The 17,059-nt window shown below is 47.3% G+C and overlaps 1 protein-coding gene across 5 annotated transcripts in view; it reads left to right on the top strand.

The window, feature by feature from the left end:
• LOC144772231 (cystathionine beta-synthase-like protein) overlaps positions 1-17,059 on the top strand; it is a 258,165-nt gene that overhangs the window by 167,386 nt on the left and 73,720 nt on the right. For all 5 annotated transcript variants that reach the window (XM_078656387.1, XM_078656388.1, XM_078656384.1 and 2 more), the window contains exons 4-5: positions 6,290-6,424; positions 6,785-6,864. In XM_078656387.1, coding sequence (XP_078512513.1) covers positions 6,290-6,424; positions 6,785-6,864 — 215 coding nt within the window. The remainder of the gene's footprint in view (positions 1-6,289; positions 6,425-6,784; positions 6,865-17,059) is intronic.

Genomic DNA, 17,059 nt, shown 5'->3' with positions numbered 1-17,059 from the left:
GCCTTTAACTTCTAGGCCCTGGGAGGAATTCAATACCATTTACTAGGGACTTACAGGTATGTTAATTGTGTTTATTTAGAAATAAGTCAATGTTTTATGAATTTACACTGGGGACTGGACAGCCGTTCACCAGTGTGCAGAGTCTAAGAACCAGCAATAAAATAGGGTCCAGCAAAATGTGACAAATTGGGGGTAACCATGCCGAAAAGGCGAATTTCCTACAGTGCATTTGTATTCAATTGAAGCAGAAAAATGGCTCTCAATCTAGGAGTGCGTGACAATTCACAGACTTCCCTTTCCATAGGACTGGACCATAAAGGAAGCTACACTAACACAATGTTGTCTTTACTCAAATGTCTTGCCAGTCTCTCCCTGGCTATGGCCTTCCTGAACTCTCACAAGCTGCAACCCAAATGTAATTTCAGTCTCTAGCCCTTGGCTCCCTTCAGTTCTTCAGACATAAATCCCAGCACAGCAGACGCATCCTCATGAAATGGGAAATCTGCCATGGACTTGGTGCTGTGGGCCACAAGGGTCCACTTTAAGGGTAGCTTCACCTATGGGCAGGATACCAAACATGGAAACGTGTACCCTCTATATCTGTCCAGAGTAAGTCTCAGTGCTTTTGGGCTATCCTCATATCCAATGGAGCCTCCAGACACTCCAGGTATTCATGTATTTCCATGTTGCTTTACTTTGGGCATCCTGTGTACTTTATACAACTCTTGACAACAGCCGCCTGGTGTCCCTAAATGTTTTGATCCAATTTTCTGTTGCTTTGCTGCTGCCCTGAACACGGGGACCCAGTGTCTAATTTGTTGGCATCAGAACTTATCTGTTTCTGGGATCCTAAGTGTCCTTTTACAGTCTTCATAGGATCTAATGTGACTATTATTGAACAGGTCTGCTATAGAGCTGCAGCCCCCCTCCTGGCCCAAGAAAAGCCTGCATTAAAGCGTAATAGTAACTTAGTGAAGGAAAAGTCCTTATGAGTCTAGTCGTAGATCTAGGACCCAGACGCTGTGCAGTGTTGTTATTCTGCCTGTGTAAGAGGTTCTCAGAGCTTTGTCTCCAAGAGAGCCACAGGATCTCCGACAAAGGGCTTCTTGTCGCTTGATCCGTATGGACCCAGTATTCGCTTGGTTCGTAACCGTACTTCTTGCACAAGGTCCTCAATGGACCTGCCTTTTAGTCCATAATTTCTGGGTGAGCCATGTCACCCTCCTGTCTCTTTTACTGTACACATGAGGGCGAGAGGTCCCTGGCCAACCAATCATATGTCCTTTTAAAACCTTTTAAAGGTCCTTCTCAGTCTGAATTGGGAGAGTCTGAAATGCACACGGCACCTGGGAAGGACAGTCATTTTAATAGTGCACCTGTCGAAAAAGAGGCGACCTCTGCGTCTGCATCGGGACCCAAGGACTTACTATCCTGCACACTCAAAAGGTCTAAACACAAACAAGGTCCAAAAAGTTATAGGCTCAAAGTTTGTACAGGAGGTTATCGAAGCCAAATTTGCCGAAACATGGTGTAGGCTGCAGGGACACAATCACGACAGCTCTACCATAATCTCTTGTGCCCTGCAAACTCTTGGGCATGGATTTATGGTCACCTTTTTTCTCACCTAATTTCTGCCTTCATGTGTAGCCCATCACCAGGGAAGTCTAACTCCGCTGTAGTAGGGGAGTCCAGCACCTGCCACCTGAACTCTAGGGGCATTCCAGGCTCATATGCAACCCACATTCCCTAGATAACCTTTAGTAGGCAGTGGGCTCCCTGTGCACAGTTCTTCACACATCAGTGAGCGGTTCTAGGCGCCCTTTCCTTTAAAGAAAACATCTTCCCTCATGACCAATGCCACCTCAAAATGGTGCCCTGTGGGGGGACCAGAGACAGTACCACAGATTTAACAAATTCAGCAACTCTGCTGAGCCGCGTCCTCCTATGTGGGGCAGAAGAGCGTCCATTCCCCAAAATTATTCCCCTGCATCTGGTGCTGGATGTGAGGGTTCCAGCTGGGTCCATCTTTGCCTGAGGTCAGGCACAGGATACCTGCACATTGTTTGTTCTTCCTTGCCTGCTGGGGTTGCTGCACACCCGAAACACTTTAGTTATCCCACTCCTCCTGCAGGCATCTCTGTGGAGGGAGTGCCATTCCTGCTACATCGTTGCGGGGCAAGGAGTGAGGTGCAGAGAACCGAGAGCTAGCGCAGCATGCCTGGCTTTGAAGCTTTATCTTCCATCACCAAAGTGCCATCTTGGATAAGGAGCACTACCAGGGAAATGTCAGCCATCTTGGATAAGGAGCACTACCACGGAAGTGTCAGCCATCTTGGATAAGGAGCACTACTAGGGAAGTGTCAGCCATCTTGGTTAAGGAGCAGTACCAGGAAAGTGTCAGCCTTCTTGGATAAGGAGTAGTACCAGGGAAGTGTCAGCCATCTTGGATAAGGAGCACCACCAGGGAAGTGTCGGCCTTCTTGGATAAGGAGCACCACCAGGGAAGTGTCGGCCATCTTGGATAAGGATCAGTACCAGGGAAGTGTCGGCCATCCTGCACAAGAAGTGCTACCAGGGAAGTGCGTACTTCAAGCCTCACATATGCAATCAAAGAAACCTCCCACCCCCCTGGCGTGGCTTGCCAGGTGCCCTGGCGTTCCCCCACTTCATGAGCGCAGTATGAGCCCCCCAAGCATGATCTTTATGGATAGTAAGGAACTGGGTATTCTAGGCCAGTTTACCCAGTTCCTTGCTGCCCATTAGTATCATGCAGGGGGGGAGGCTCTGGAGGCTGGTGGACCCTGAGAGCTATGCTTTCGCCATGCTGCAGCCCATGCATCCCATCTTTGATGGGGACAACACCGTGAAATGCAATGAATGAATACCTTTCAGAGGCACCGCATCTCTGATTTACTCTCATTGCGCGTTCCTCGGCCTCTCACCATGACTATTCGGACCAGTCTTGAGTCATTGGCGTTATATTGCGACAGGGAAAGCCTCTCCGAGGTAGACTCCCTCCTGGTATTGGCCCCTGGTCCTCTCCCCATTTCACCTCCCTCTCCAGATTCCGATTCCCTTCCCACCACAGGGCCCCTATATTCCCAACTCAAGGTGAGCTATCTTAATACTCGCTCTCTGGTAAAACACCAGCTGCAAATTTTCCACTACTTAGATTCCTTTAAACCTGATATACTGCTGCTGACTGAGACCTGGCTTAACGAGGAGTCCTCCCCAGATATTCTTGCTGCAGTGCCCTCTGGGTACTATATTCTTCAAGCGAATAGAGCTTGTGGCAGGCCAGGAGGCGGGGTGGCAGCGATTATCAAATATCCAATTAGATTTTCCACTCTGTCAACTGTTAGTATTCCTTTGGTTGACCTTCTTGTGCTGAGACTGGAATCTCCAATGACCCCTCTCACTTGTGTTCTAGCATACCGTCCCCCTCAGCCGATGCCTGATTTCCCAATGTTGTTTGGTGACATGCTCTCCCAATTAGTGATTAATCACTCCAAAATTTTAGTTTTGGGAGATTTTAATTACTGGCCCACTCACGAGAAGGAGAGCACTTGTTCCATTATGTTTTCTGATCTTCTATCCGGAATGAACTGTAGTCAACACATAAACGCAGCAACTCATATCAAAGGCCAGGTCCTAGACCAGGTCTGGACCCTGAATTTAGATATCTCTGCCCCTCTTATTTCTCCCTGTTTATGGTCTGACCATTTTATTATTTCTTTTTTCCTCACCGTCACCTCTTATCCCAGTAGGGTCCTAGAGGGCAACCTCTCGGCCCGGAACTGGAATAGAGTGGACATGAGTGAATTTGTTAACCTTCTTAGAATCTCGCTTCCTTCTGCCTCGGACTCTGATCTTATCGATACCCAAGCCTCCACTCTCACGGGCTGGCTCGAATCAGCCAGCGACGTTGTGGCACCTCTTAAGCAGATTAAGCTCAAGCGCTTACACGATGCCCAAAGATGGTTCACTGAAGATCTTAAAGGCTTAAAGCTCGGTCTTAGGCAAGCCGAGCGCTGTTGGCGGCGAGGCTATGCTGCTGACACGAGACTACGTTTTACGTCTCTGCTTAAAGAGTATAAAGTGTCAATTTTACTTGCAAAGACCTCTTATTTCTCCAACAAGATTGTGGAGTCGGCGTCCAAAACTAAAGATATTTTTTCTATTATGGAGGAGTTGTCACATCCGGATAGGGTCACCATTAAACCTCCTCCCTCTCGTGCGCTTTGTGACTCCCTCAATCAATTCTTTGTGGAGAAAATTGCCAACATTAAAAACAGTATTTCCCTTGCGGGTCCTCCCCCTCCTTCTATGTTTAATTCTTCCTTATCCATTCCTAACTCTCAGTTATTGACTCCGTTCCCTCCTATCTCGGAGGAGGAATTCTTAGTTCTTTTAAACAAGGTGACCTCGGGGTCCCCCACTGACTGTTGTCCCCCCCGAATTCTTCGTGAGGTCTTTACAGCCTGTCCGTTCCCCCCTTTGGGGCTTCTGAACAAGTCTCTATCCTCTGGCTCAGTCCCCAGCCTATTTAAAATTACAGAGGTCGTGCCTATTTTAAAAAACCAACGGCAGACCCTCTAGTCATGAGCAACTATCGCCCCATCTCCCTTCTCCCCTACCTGGGCAAGATTCTTGAGTCTTATGTGACCAACCTCTTGAGCTCTTTTATTGAGCATTCTGAATATCTTGACCCCCAACAGGCTGGTTTCAGACCCGCACACTCCGCGGAGTCTGTTATCCTGTCTGTTATGGAGGAACTGCGAAGAGGAGCGGACTCTTAACACCAGCCAGGTTCTGGTGCTCCTGGACTTGTCGGCCCCCTTTAACACGGTCGACCATGACATTCTGGTCGATCGTGTCAGGGAGGCTGGCGTTCGGGGCGCGGCACTTGACTGGATCCGCTCCTTTTTAAGCAATCGCCACCAGGCGGTCCGACTCTCGCAGTTTACCGCGGATAAGGTCAAACTGACCTGTGGCGTCCCGCAGGGTTCCTCCCTATCCCCCCTTCTTTTTAATTTGTATTTGGTTCCCCCTATTCGTTCTTTGCGAGGCAGCCATGTCACCGCGTTTAATTACGCGGACGACATTCAGCTGGTCTTTAATATCGACTCCTCGGCCCAGTCCATTGCCAATTTCCAGTCAACTTTATGCCATATCAATGACTGGATGGGGGCCAACCACCTTAAACTTAACCCCGACAAGACCGAGTTGGTTCTTGTCGGGGGCATTGCCAACCCATGGAAATCCACCTTTTGGCCTGCGAGGCTGGGTCTTCCCCCCAGTCCAGTCGACTCAGTTAAAAGTCTGGGGGTAATCATTAATAAAGATCTCACTCTGAAGCCCCAGATTAACGCTGTTGTCTCTTCTAGGTTTTTTTAGCTACGGAAAGTCCGCAAGATTGCTCGTTTTCTGACCATTGAGGCTCTTACTTTCGTTTTGTTAGCCGTAGTCATCTCAAGGTTGGATTACGCCAATTCTTTGTATGTTGGCATCCCGGCGTACCTAATGAAGAGGCTACAGCTTGTCCAGAACCAGGCTGCGCCCTCATTTATCATCAACCCAGACACCAACACGTTTGCCCTTTGTTGAAATCCCTCCTCTGGCTCCCCGTGTCCGAGCGTTGCAAATTCAAACTGGGCTGCACTATTTTTAAGTCCCTTGCCGGCATGGGTCCGTCCTTTATTTCCTCACTAATACATCCCTACGTTCCCTCACGTAACCTCCGTTCTTCTCACCTTGCCTTGCTTAAGGTCCCAGTTTACAAACGCAAGAAGCATGGAGGTTTGAGATTTTCTTTTCTTGTCCCCTCCCTTTGGAACTCACTTCCCTTAGGTATTAGACTTGCTTCCTCCTATAATCATTTTAGGTCCCTTCTTAAAACTTATTTGTTCTGTAATGTTTATCACTAACACCTTTGCTCTGTGGACTGTTCTCCCCCTTGTGCTCGAGCGCCAAGAAACCGTTTGGTGTTAGTTGCGCTATAGAAATATTTTTTACATTACATTACACCGCAGTCGCCCAAACAACTATTGCTAGATGTCACTGTATGTGCACCTCTTGCAGGGCTCTTTGCATCCGCTTGCTGAGAAGTACTGAGTCAGTCTGGTAGGAATGAGTGTCTTCCTCGCATAGGACCCCGCTCAGATAAATGATGGTTCCTCACATGTTAAGTAGACTGAAGAAGTTGTTAGTCAGTGTTAAACGGACGTAAGGCCTCCCTCAGTGATAACATGTAGATCTGATGAGGTTTGTGTGTACTTTTGTCTTTCAGTGGCCAAGTGTGAGTTCTTTAATGCCGGAGGGAGCGTGAAGGACAGGATCAGTCTGAGGATGGTGGAGGACGCGGAGCGGGATGGGACCCTGAAGCCTGGCGACACCATCATCGAGCCCACGTCTGGAAACACAGGTCTGTACCCCAGACCCTCAGGGTGGTTCACTTACTTGGGAGGAGCATAAGCGTCAACGTTCGTTGCATAAGGGAGACGGCTGCCATTGCTGCACTGGTGTTACAATACATTTGTTTGCTGCATCTGAGCAGGAACAGGCGGAAGGTCACACATTCACAATGTACATGGGCTCTGTCGCTTCTAGGATCCCCCCCGGGCAGATGACGTGCGCCTTCATTACCCCAGGGTTCATGCTTCATCTGCAGCGGTGTCCTTGTGTCCCTCTGTCACCATAGACCTTAAACTCTCTCTGCAAGATCTTGCCTTTGTGTCCTGTGAGTGTAAGTTGTACCTCTCTGATCACCGTTCTCGCTCCCCAGGAATCGGCCTGGCATTGGCCGCCGCCGTCAAAGGGTATCGGTGTATCATTGTCATGCCTGAGAAGATGAGCCTGGAAAAGGTAAGTGTTTCTGCGACTTTTTGCAAGCAGAAGTGATTGTAGAGTGTGGGTTGAACAGTGGGCAGCATGGTGCGAAGCGGCAGCTGCTGCGGATTGTGTTTGGGTTGCAGTAGCATAGGTGCATGCACAAGCAGAAGTGATTGTAGAGTGTGAGTTGAACAGTGGGCAGCATGGTGTGAAGCGGCAGCTGCTGCGGATTGTGTTTGGGTTGCAGTAGCATAGGTGCATGCACAAGCAGAAGTGATTGTAGAGTGAGTTGAACAGTGGGCAGCATGGTGTGAAGCGGCAGCTGCTGTGGGGTGTGTTTGGGTTGCAGTAGCATAGGTGCATGCACAAGCAGAAGTGATTGTAGAGTGTGAGTTGAACAGTGGGCAGCATGGTGTGAAGCGGGAGCTGCTGCTGCTTGTGTTTGGGTTGCAGTAGCATAGGTGCATGCACAAGCAGAAGTGATTGTAGAGTGTGAGTTGAACAGTGGGCAGCATGGTGTGAAGCGGGAGCTGCTGCTGCTTGTGTTGGGGTTGCAGTAGAGGTGCATGCACAAGCAGAAGTGATTGTAGAGTGTGAGTTGAACAGTGGGCAGCATGGTGTGAAGCGGGAGCTGCTGCTGCTTGTGTTGGGGTTGCAGTAGAGGTGCATGCACAAGCAGAAGTGATTGTAGAGTGTGAGTTGAACAGTGGGCAGCATGGTGTGAAGCGGCAGCTGCTGTGGGTTGTGTTTGGGTTGCAGTAGCATAGGTGCATGCACAAGCAGAAGTGATTGTAGAGTGTGAGTTGAACAGTGGGCAGCATGGTGTGAAGCGGCAGCTGCTGCGGATTGTGTTTGGGTTGCAGTAGCATAGGTGCATGCACAAGCAGAAGTGATTGTAGAGTGTGAGTTGAACAGTGGGCAGCATGGTGTGAAGCGGGAGCTGCTGCTGCTTGTGTTGGGGTTGCAGTAGAGGTGCATGCACAAGCAGAAGTGATTGTAGTGTGAGTTGAACAGTGGGCCGCATGGTGTGAAGCGGCAGCTGCTGTGGGTTGTGTTTGGGTTGCAGTAGCATAGGTGCATGCACAAGCAGAAGTGATTGTAGAGTGTGAGTTGAACAGTGGGCAGCATGGTGTGAAGCGGCAGCTGCTGCGGATTGTGTTTGGGTTGCAGTAGCATAGGTGCATGCACAAGCAGAAGTGATTGTAGAGTGTGAGTTGAACAGTGGGCAGCATGGTGTGAAGCGGGAGCTGCTGCTGCTTGTGTTGGGGTTGCAGTAGAGGTGCATGCACAAGCAGAAGTGATTGTAGAGTGTGAGTTGAACAGTGGGCAGCATGGTGTGAAGCGGGAGCTGCTGCTGCTTGTGTTGGGGTTGCAGTAGAGGTGCATGCACAAGCAGAAGTGATTGTAGAGTGTGAGTTGAACAGTGGGCAGCATGGTGTGAAGCGGGAGCTGCTGCTGCTTGTGTTTGGGTTGGAGTAGCATAGGTGCATGCATGACTGCTACAGTTGTGTGCTCTTCAGTTATTCTCTTGCGTGGAGGTCTTTCTTGCTGTGTTTGGTATTCTGTTGCATGCGTATGATCCATGCTCTGTTGCAGGGCGGCTCTTAATGTTTGCTGTTCAGTTGTGTCCTGTTGGGTACAGATGGTCTGGTGTGTGTATATTTTAGACCTGTTGGGTGCATAAATGATTTTATCTGTAGCGATGCAGTTTTCCTGGTCTCTGTTTATTTCCATCTTTTGGAGGTTCCTTCTTATTTGCATTTTTTTTAAATATATTTTTATTGAAGTATTTTTTAGGCAGGGCACATTAATTCATACACAGACAATTACACAGAGAGATTTCATAGAGATAAAAGCATTGGAGTTAAAACCTATACATTCCAATAAAACCAGCATTACTTTCATAAACAGTATGTCAATTGATTATTACCTCAGGATCCCCTAATCGCCGCCTTCCACCGATAGACTGGGGCCCAGATAGTTTTCCCCAGTTTTTAGGTCTCGCCTGTCGATGCGCATGCGCATCGAGCAAGCGAGACTATTGCGGCTTATCCACTCTTTATCTACACTGCAAGGAATCGTGGCGATTCCTTGCAGTGCCCGTGACTTTTAAGGTCAATGCGCATGCGCATTGAGCTTATGCGCATGCGCATTGACCTTAAAAGCGCGTGCGCGTGCACGTCCGTCTTTGTTTACCCGCTCCGCCCCCTCCCGCCGTGTCGCATTTCTCCTCCCCCTCCCCTCTCTTCCTTCCGTCTAACGCCGTCTAACTTCCTTCCGCGTAACACCGCCGCAACGGTCACATCCTGCCGTGTCGCACCTCTCCCCTCTCCGCCCCCTCCCCTGCCCGCCCCCTCCCCTGCCCGCCGTGTTACGGTGAAAGGCTTGTTTTTGGTTTGTATAATTTAACCCGCTCCGCCCCCTCCCCTTTCCTCCGTGTCGCATTTCTCCTCCCCCCTCCCCTCTCTTCCGTCCGTCCGTCTTGTTTTCTTTCTCTCCTGCCTCTCCTCGCCAATGTCTTTCTACTTGTAACCCCATTCCATCACTCGCCTCACTCTTCCCTTGTCACCCCACTCTCTCCCTTGTTATCCTTTGGGCTTAACTCAAGGCTTTTCTTTCGTGTCGCACCTCTCCCCTCTCCGCCCCCTCCCCTGCCCGCCCCCTCCCCTGCCCGCCGTGTTACGGTGAAAGGCTTGTTTTTGGTTTGTATAATTTAACCCGCTCCGCCCCCTCCCCTTTCCTCCGTGTCGCATTTCTCCTCCCCCCTCCCCTCTCTTCCGTCCGTCCGTCTTGTTTTCTTTCTCTCCTGCCTCTCCTCGCCAATGTCTTTCTACTTGTAACCCCATTCCATCACTCGCCTCACTCTTCCCTTGTCACCCCACTCTCTCCCTTGTTTTAACTCCAGTCATTGGAAGAGTCTTCGTTCAGAAACTCAATGGAACACACAACACACTGCCAGAGCCCTCGTTCATACCCACCACATTGCTACTTACACCAAACCGCTAAATCTAACACACTTGCCACTTTCCCATCACAAGGTGCGTTTCTTTCTGCTCCCAGAGTGTACAGAGATGTTAAACAAAGCGCATGCTTTATGGTTACAATTATAAACATTGCTGCATCCGACAGCGGTCAGTCAGTAAAGTATCTGCACTCCACTGAAGCGACACTCTGATGCGCACTCGAAATTCCAAACATTGCGTTACAGTAAGTGGTGACAATTAAACTCGACAATATCGCAAAACCATATACGGGCCTCACGATTCAACAGAACGTTTCAAGTACATGTGGGAGGAGAAATAACCTTAACTGTAATAATCTAGACAGCTCTAAACACTGAATCTGACATGTCCTGGAGTGGTTTAGTAACTAAGACCAAAAAATCCCAATGTAATATTAAAGGGAAGTCCCCAAATCACAGACTTTGTGCAGCTTGTAGCGTCACGCTCAGGAAGAGGAATGACAGTTATACATGGGCCTTCCAAGCTGAGGTTTCTTGCTTTGTAGGACACATCAGTGCTACAGATGACACAGACTACTACTCCCCTGTACTGCCAAACCACATGAGCACCCCCTCTTTATTCCACACCCCCTCCCTGAGAGAAATATGCCATTATGATCCTTCCCACAGGACTGTCCCTCTCCGCCAAAGACTGGAGAGGTTCTACCAGGCCAGCCCATAATCTCTCTTCACTAATGTCCCCAATTGAGCCCCTCCTCATCGGCCCCTCCCTAAAGTACCTCCACCCCCGCGCCCCTCCCTAGTAACTCTCCCACCTTACTCTCCACATCAGGCAATGGAGAATAAGCATAGGCAGTCCATGACTATGGTGAAGAATTCCCGCACCTGTCCGTCAGTATCGTGGCTCCTGTTGGATGCACTGCCCCAGGTCACAGCTTGGACTGCCTCTGTACGGGGTATTCAGCGCCTTACGGCCACCATCTTACATTACAAGATCCTACCCGGGTTCGTACTGATGCGCGTGCGCAATACCACCCCTCTACGTACCGCGCTTGCGCAGCATCCACATTGCGCGTGTGCATCACTACGTATTCATTTAGTTACCCCGTAGAGGCTCACAGGAACTGTAGTTTCTAAGATGGACAGAAGCCTCTCATAACGGACAAGCAATAATTCACTGTCCGCTCACCTAATTGTGGCCTGTTTCCACGACGTCTGTCCTTAAAGTATACCAAGTACAAAGAGACACTATTGGCACTAATCTGTCTCCGCACTGTTGTCGGTCAACCAAGTGCTCCCTCACCACAAGTGCCACTAATTGAAATGGTTGCTGGGACTTGTAGTCCACATAAGAAGACTCGGCGGGAAGACGAGCAGAAGAATGCACTACAAGTTTAGGTAAGCACAGCTTTGCTTTTCGTTCCTTCTGGGGTCCCTAAAGATAAACTTCCGCCTAGCTGTAACTATCGTTAAACAATCACAAATAACGTCGTTTTGTTCAAATTGAACTTGAAAGGTTTTACCTTCTACCAAGCACAACAACTGGCAAGAGGAAATTGTTCAAATGAATGGACAGATGTGTTTATCCAATAAAATAAATTGCGTTTATTCAGGCTATGATACGAACACCCACAGGGCGAATAGACAGAGGAGACAGACTTAAGTATGCCGTGGTAACTGTTAACGCTGGGACGTACATGTTGTTAGCTATAACTGAAACTGGTTTTAAAATTACAATTTGTTGAAATTCAACAGATTATAAAGCAGTTTAAAATACACCGATCATAATATTTTATTGTATCATGTACAATTTTAATAACTAACTACATAACAACCATTATCGTTTTAGTGTACCTGGGAAATAGAATGTTGTGTATAAAAAGAGTTCTAGTTTGTATGGTCAAATTTGAAAGATGCCGTAAGAAGAAATGCACTCAGGCCCTCGGCTGCGTCTTGTGGTCTCCGCATCAATTTGTGCTACTTGCTGGTCTTGCTCATGTTATGTGATCCACGGCATGTCCTGATTGCACGAGCGGGACCCGAGGGCTCAGGAAGAGCTCGGCCGACTTCATCCAGAGCGCGCGCATCCCACCCCCGCCCCCTCTGACATCTGCCCGCGAGCGGGACTCTGCTTGAATAATCCCCGCCGCACGAGGCATGGATCCCATTACCGTTTTATGGGTAGTTTAGTAAATTGAGATTTTTTGTCTAGTTGGCAGACTCAGCTGAGAGGCCAACAACTGAATGGGTGCGTCCGAAGAGTCCGGTAGCCTGTACTTCTGCCACGCACTTTTGTTTCTAATGCTTACAGAGCAGGCAGCGCTAGTATCTCACTCGCCTCTCGGCATTCATGCTTAGCTCCCTTTGTTAGTTTTTGGAGGGCAGTGTGATGACCCACTTTGTGGGATAGTTCAGAGTCAGGTAGCCTGCACTTCTGCCACGGTCTCACTAATTCAGAACGCATTTTTTTTTACTGCCTCATTAGTTAACCGCCCCACCTCCACTCTGTTGTCTAGTTGGCAGACTCAGCTGAGAGGCCAACAACTGAATGGGTGCATGCAATAGGTCTCGGAGCATTTGAGTTAGAGCTTTTAGATTTGTTTATGGCTTTTTTTCTTTGTAATTCTTTAGCATTGCCTACAGGAAACAAAAATGCTAAAGATTTAAAAAAAAAAACCATAAACAATTCTAAAAGCACAAACTCTAATGCTGCGAGACCTATTGCATTTCCAATGCTTGTTGGGCCTTTTCTTTCATAAATTCTTTTCTCAAAATTAAAAGTGGAGAGGAGGTGGCCCCTGGATCCAACCAAGCTGAAGCAGGGCAGATTTTAGGAGGTTCCTTTCGTCTCTGATGCTCTGCGCTTCTACCGTCTGAATTTTGAAGGGTGGCAAAGTGTTGTTTGTGTTTTGTTAGTGGTACTTGGCTCACAATTGGCATGGTTTACGGATGCTCTGGGAGGTATCCAGTTTCTCATTGCCGCAGGTCGACTGTGGTGGAAACAGCTCATCATTGCAGAATCAGGCTGTATCCTATATGCTTTCCTCTAAATTTGCCAATAACTCAGCCTCGTAAGACTGAGGAAACGCAGCTATATTTATCATCCAAGGCAGGACCCAGTATTACCTGGCAGTGAATACGCCGTAGAGCTCAATGGCAGGTGATAGTGGATGAACAGTATGCATGGCAAGGGAGATGGGTTGGGGTCACCGGAGAGAGAGCGCCCATATGGCTGTTTTTCATCTGAGGTGCGCTGTTCAAATGACTGATTTTGCAACACTGTGAACATCTTGAACTCTTTCGGCTCCATTTTGTTTGTTGACGCTACACCCATCTCTTGCTTTGTGCAGATGTACGCTGGCCTCTTGTTTGGGGTAATAGTGCTTGGGTCTCGGATTAGACGGAGTTGCCTGCTTTCATCCTATGTTACTTAGAGGTGCTCGGATGTCAGTGCTGGATGACTGTGCTCTTGACTCCCTGTTGGCCGGAGGTTCTCTAACTGCATGTTGTGTTGCTGGAGTGTCAAGAATTTGTTCTATAATCTTTCGACGCTTGACTCTCTGTTGATTGGTAGTGCATGGATTTCAGATGATGGGGTGGTGGTGGTGTGGCCTGCATGTGCTCCAACTCTGTGTTTGGTGATATTTGACTGCTGGCCCATTGCATCTTTGGAGGTGACCCAATCCCTTGTTCAATTGTTGAAAGTTCTCCTCTCTTGATTGTGTTGGTCAATGTGTTGTCGAATAAAAGTGTGTTTGTGGCCTGGGTTCCTAGGAGTTTCACTAGTTAGTGTTTTGGATGCTTGCTCTCTGATTTCTGCGTTTAGTCGAGGTTCTCTGCTGGGTTGTTGTTAAAATTACCATGATTGCATGGTGTGTTGCGGGAGGGTCAGTGATCTCTGTTGTGTTGGAGGAGTGTGCTCCTATCTCTAGTCTTCGTTTACCATATCCTTCATCCTTCATCCTGCATGAATAACTGCAGCGTGGTAACATGAACGCAGAATATTGAGATTTGTATAACAATACTCTGACTTACACTAAGTCAGGGAAGATGTACTTTAGTGTCTCCATGGCGTAGAAGGTGCTTCTTAAAATTGAATTCACTTGTAGGGTCAGTGATCCGTTTGAGTTCATGATCACTCCTGGGTTTCCTTTTTTTTGGTGATGTCGCTGGCGGACCCTGTATTTGTTTGTGCCGTATTGTTAGCCGGTGGTCATGCCGTTGTCCGCAAGGCTTGATCTCGGGTTTTCCAGAGTTCGGTTTAAGGTGTTTGGACATCATCTGATTACCGATGGCACAAAAACCCTCTTCGACTCTAGGTGTCTTTCTGGTTCTCCAGTTTTAGCATCATCTATGTGTCATCTGCATTGCTGTGGCACGTAAGGGTAAATGATTTAATCAGGTTTCACATGATTGCGAGGTAGAGGTTAACAAGTAGCGGGATAGTTGATGACTCTCGTGGGAATCCGCAATGTGGCCTATGAGGAGCCAAGTTGAAAAGTATTACAGTTGTCAGATTGTTTTTGTCTTTAAGGTAGGTGAAGATGCATTTTAATCTGTTTCCTTGTATGTCAAGCTTTTCAAGTTTTAATAAGAATGTCTGATGATGGACAGCGTGAAGACTGCTGATAGGTCCCGGAGTAGTGAAGCTGAAACTACATTTCTGTGTCTATTGCCAGTATATAGATAAGATGGATTGGAGGTTAAGTTATGTTATTACATGCTATGTTTTATGTTATGTTATGTTTTATGTTTTGTTATGTTATGTTTTAATTTTTGTTGTGTTAGGTTTTATGTTATATATGTTGTTCTATGTTTGTTTTTGTTATACCTCATGTTATAAAATATAATACAGGTCCTGATGAATGCCCTGAACTTGATTGTCGTTAAGGCAGAAACATGTTGACCACTAGATATGGTATATATCCATAATCCTACTACTCACTTGCTTTTTAATTACTACCACATAGGAAGGAAGAATAAAGTTGTTGCCCCTATGTAGGTAGTTTTTCATTCACTTCTTTAATTTGCACTCTGCCCCTCCTTGCCATTTCGAGTTGGTAGATCCAACACCTGCTTGGCACTCTTGCTCCATCCCTCTTCGGTAAGCTGTAGCCACACGGAGTACCTTGCGGTTCCCGTGTGTTGGAGGAACCCAATGATGAAGCATCTCACCCTCGGGTGAGTGAGGGTTTTCGTCCACAACTGTGTTGTGCCCCGTCTTGATTTTCTTTCTTTCCTCACATACACATCTCTCTCAATAATGCTACCCTATATATTGTGTGAGTTCAATGCTTACGGAAGTAGTATAGGATAGAATCTCTATATTGTAGCATAGTCCTCCTATAGACCCTCTTGTGTGTGATACGTAACATATAACATAGCATATGACGTGTTCTATGTTATTGTATGTTATGTATATGTGTAATGGTATGTTATATGTACACTATCACCTGCGAGGTTATACTGCTGCTGGTTATCTTATAATCATCAATTTCTTGAAATATTCTGGGGATGAAGACTCCTGTTATTTAATACGAAGGGGGAGCAGGTCATTTGTACGTATGGTTACAATTTGAGGTTGTTGTGTCATTCCTCGCATTCTAAAATGTGTTCCTTCGTGTTGCTGCTAATGGGCCTGCAGCTAGTATGGCAGAGGAGGCCGTGCCCCTCTGCTCCCACTGTACAACACGCCCTGAGCCAACTCTGGCTTCCAGGTGAATGAGGGTGACTGCGTGCACACGCGTGTTCATACCCGTTTGCAAACGGAAAGAGGTGATTGGATCACTGGCACTGGACATGACACCAGAATGGGGCAGAAAAGCGGGCAGGAGACGCCACAGCAGACCAACGACCAGGGGAATTTTATGTCAAAACCTGCAATCTACAAAGGTTGTGTGGTCATATCTCAAGGCACTGTGAAAAGAACTGCCAGATTTGGAACACTTTTCTGGATATAATTTACTAGGTCAACATACGAGTTGTTTCAGAAAACTGGTTGTCTAAATAGATGATTGAAAAGCAGTATTGAGAAGTCTTGGCTACAGAAAAGTACCACTGAGACATTAGTCAAACTAAGACCTGACTGGGGAAAGGGATAAGGGAAGGTTGTCACCCTACTCTTTGCAAAGCATAGAGTTTTTTACAAGCCTAAAAATGTGAAAGTAAATATTATGAAAAAGTCTTTCTAGACAAACTTGTGCCCCTTAGAAAGGCAAACACTATCTTTTTCTAAATTTACTGTCAGTAAATCTTAGGTTTGAAGAAAAGGTATTCCTCATGTGAAAAATAAAAGCTTCCTCACTGTGGGAACTTAGTGGAGTTTTCCAACTCCGCTGTGCGCTCCAATAAAGCCATGGAGTTGGCTTTGGTTGTTCTTAGGGTAGCAGCGTTCTTACTTGTGGTGATCATATTTATTCGCTAAAATAGCAGGAGCCGCCTCAGGGTACTTTGGTGCTAAATGCAAAATAAGTTGTGCTCCACTTCATTTATTTAAATATGCCTAAGCCGGATTAACTGTATTTCATGCAGAAAAAGTGTGAATAGATGTCTCCCTCACATGCCTCGGAGTCCAAGACTGCGGCAGCACGATTCTTCTGGCATCGTGTTTGTCCTTCGCTTTGGAGGAACTATTTCCCGTCATATCCAAGAATAAACACTCCTCTCATTTCTCCCCCTTCCTCTCTTCCAAGAGAGATCTGCCCATCATCAAAACCTTCTTGGAAGAGCTGAATAAATAAATCCTCTCCTCCCTGTCCTAAGGAACAGTTGCAAACTGCTAAAAATAGAACAAGTCTCACCATTACTTAGAAAAAAGCCTGGGGAACATCCAGAGGATGTCAACAACCCCCACCCTCCCCACCTCCAGTCTCCACACTATCCTTCCTAGCTGAAGTGCTGCTCCAACCTGTGATAGAGGAACGCGGCCGCCTGGATGAGCTCCAGGTAGGGTTCAGGTCAGGCCGCAGCATTGAGACGACAACACTAAAAATGGCTGACGCACGGAGCCTTCTGGACGAAAGGGTCTCCTGCCGCTCATCCTTCTGGACCCAGGAGAATCCCCTCAATCTTCTCAGGACTTGCAATAGGAACATTGGGGTAAATGTCTTCTTTTCTGTATTTTATAGGCTTTTAAAGTTTCTCTTTCTCATAAATATTGTTTGTCTCTTGTAAACACTGGGTTCTGGAGAACTTGCAGAAAAAAGGCCCATGTAGCTATTGATCCCACACAAACTGCTGTTGACCATGCATGATACATGATCATAT

The sequence above is a fragment of the Lissotriton helveticus genome, chromosome 8 (genome assembly GCF_964261635.1).
Source record: "Lissotriton helveticus chromosome 8, aLisHel1.1, whole genome shotgun sequence".
In the NCBI taxonomy this organism is placed as follows: domain Eukaryota; kingdom Metazoa; phylum Chordata; class Amphibia; order Caudata; family Salamandridae; genus Lissotriton; species Lissotriton helveticus.
This window is presented reverse-complemented; position numbering and strand designations above follow the sequence as displayed.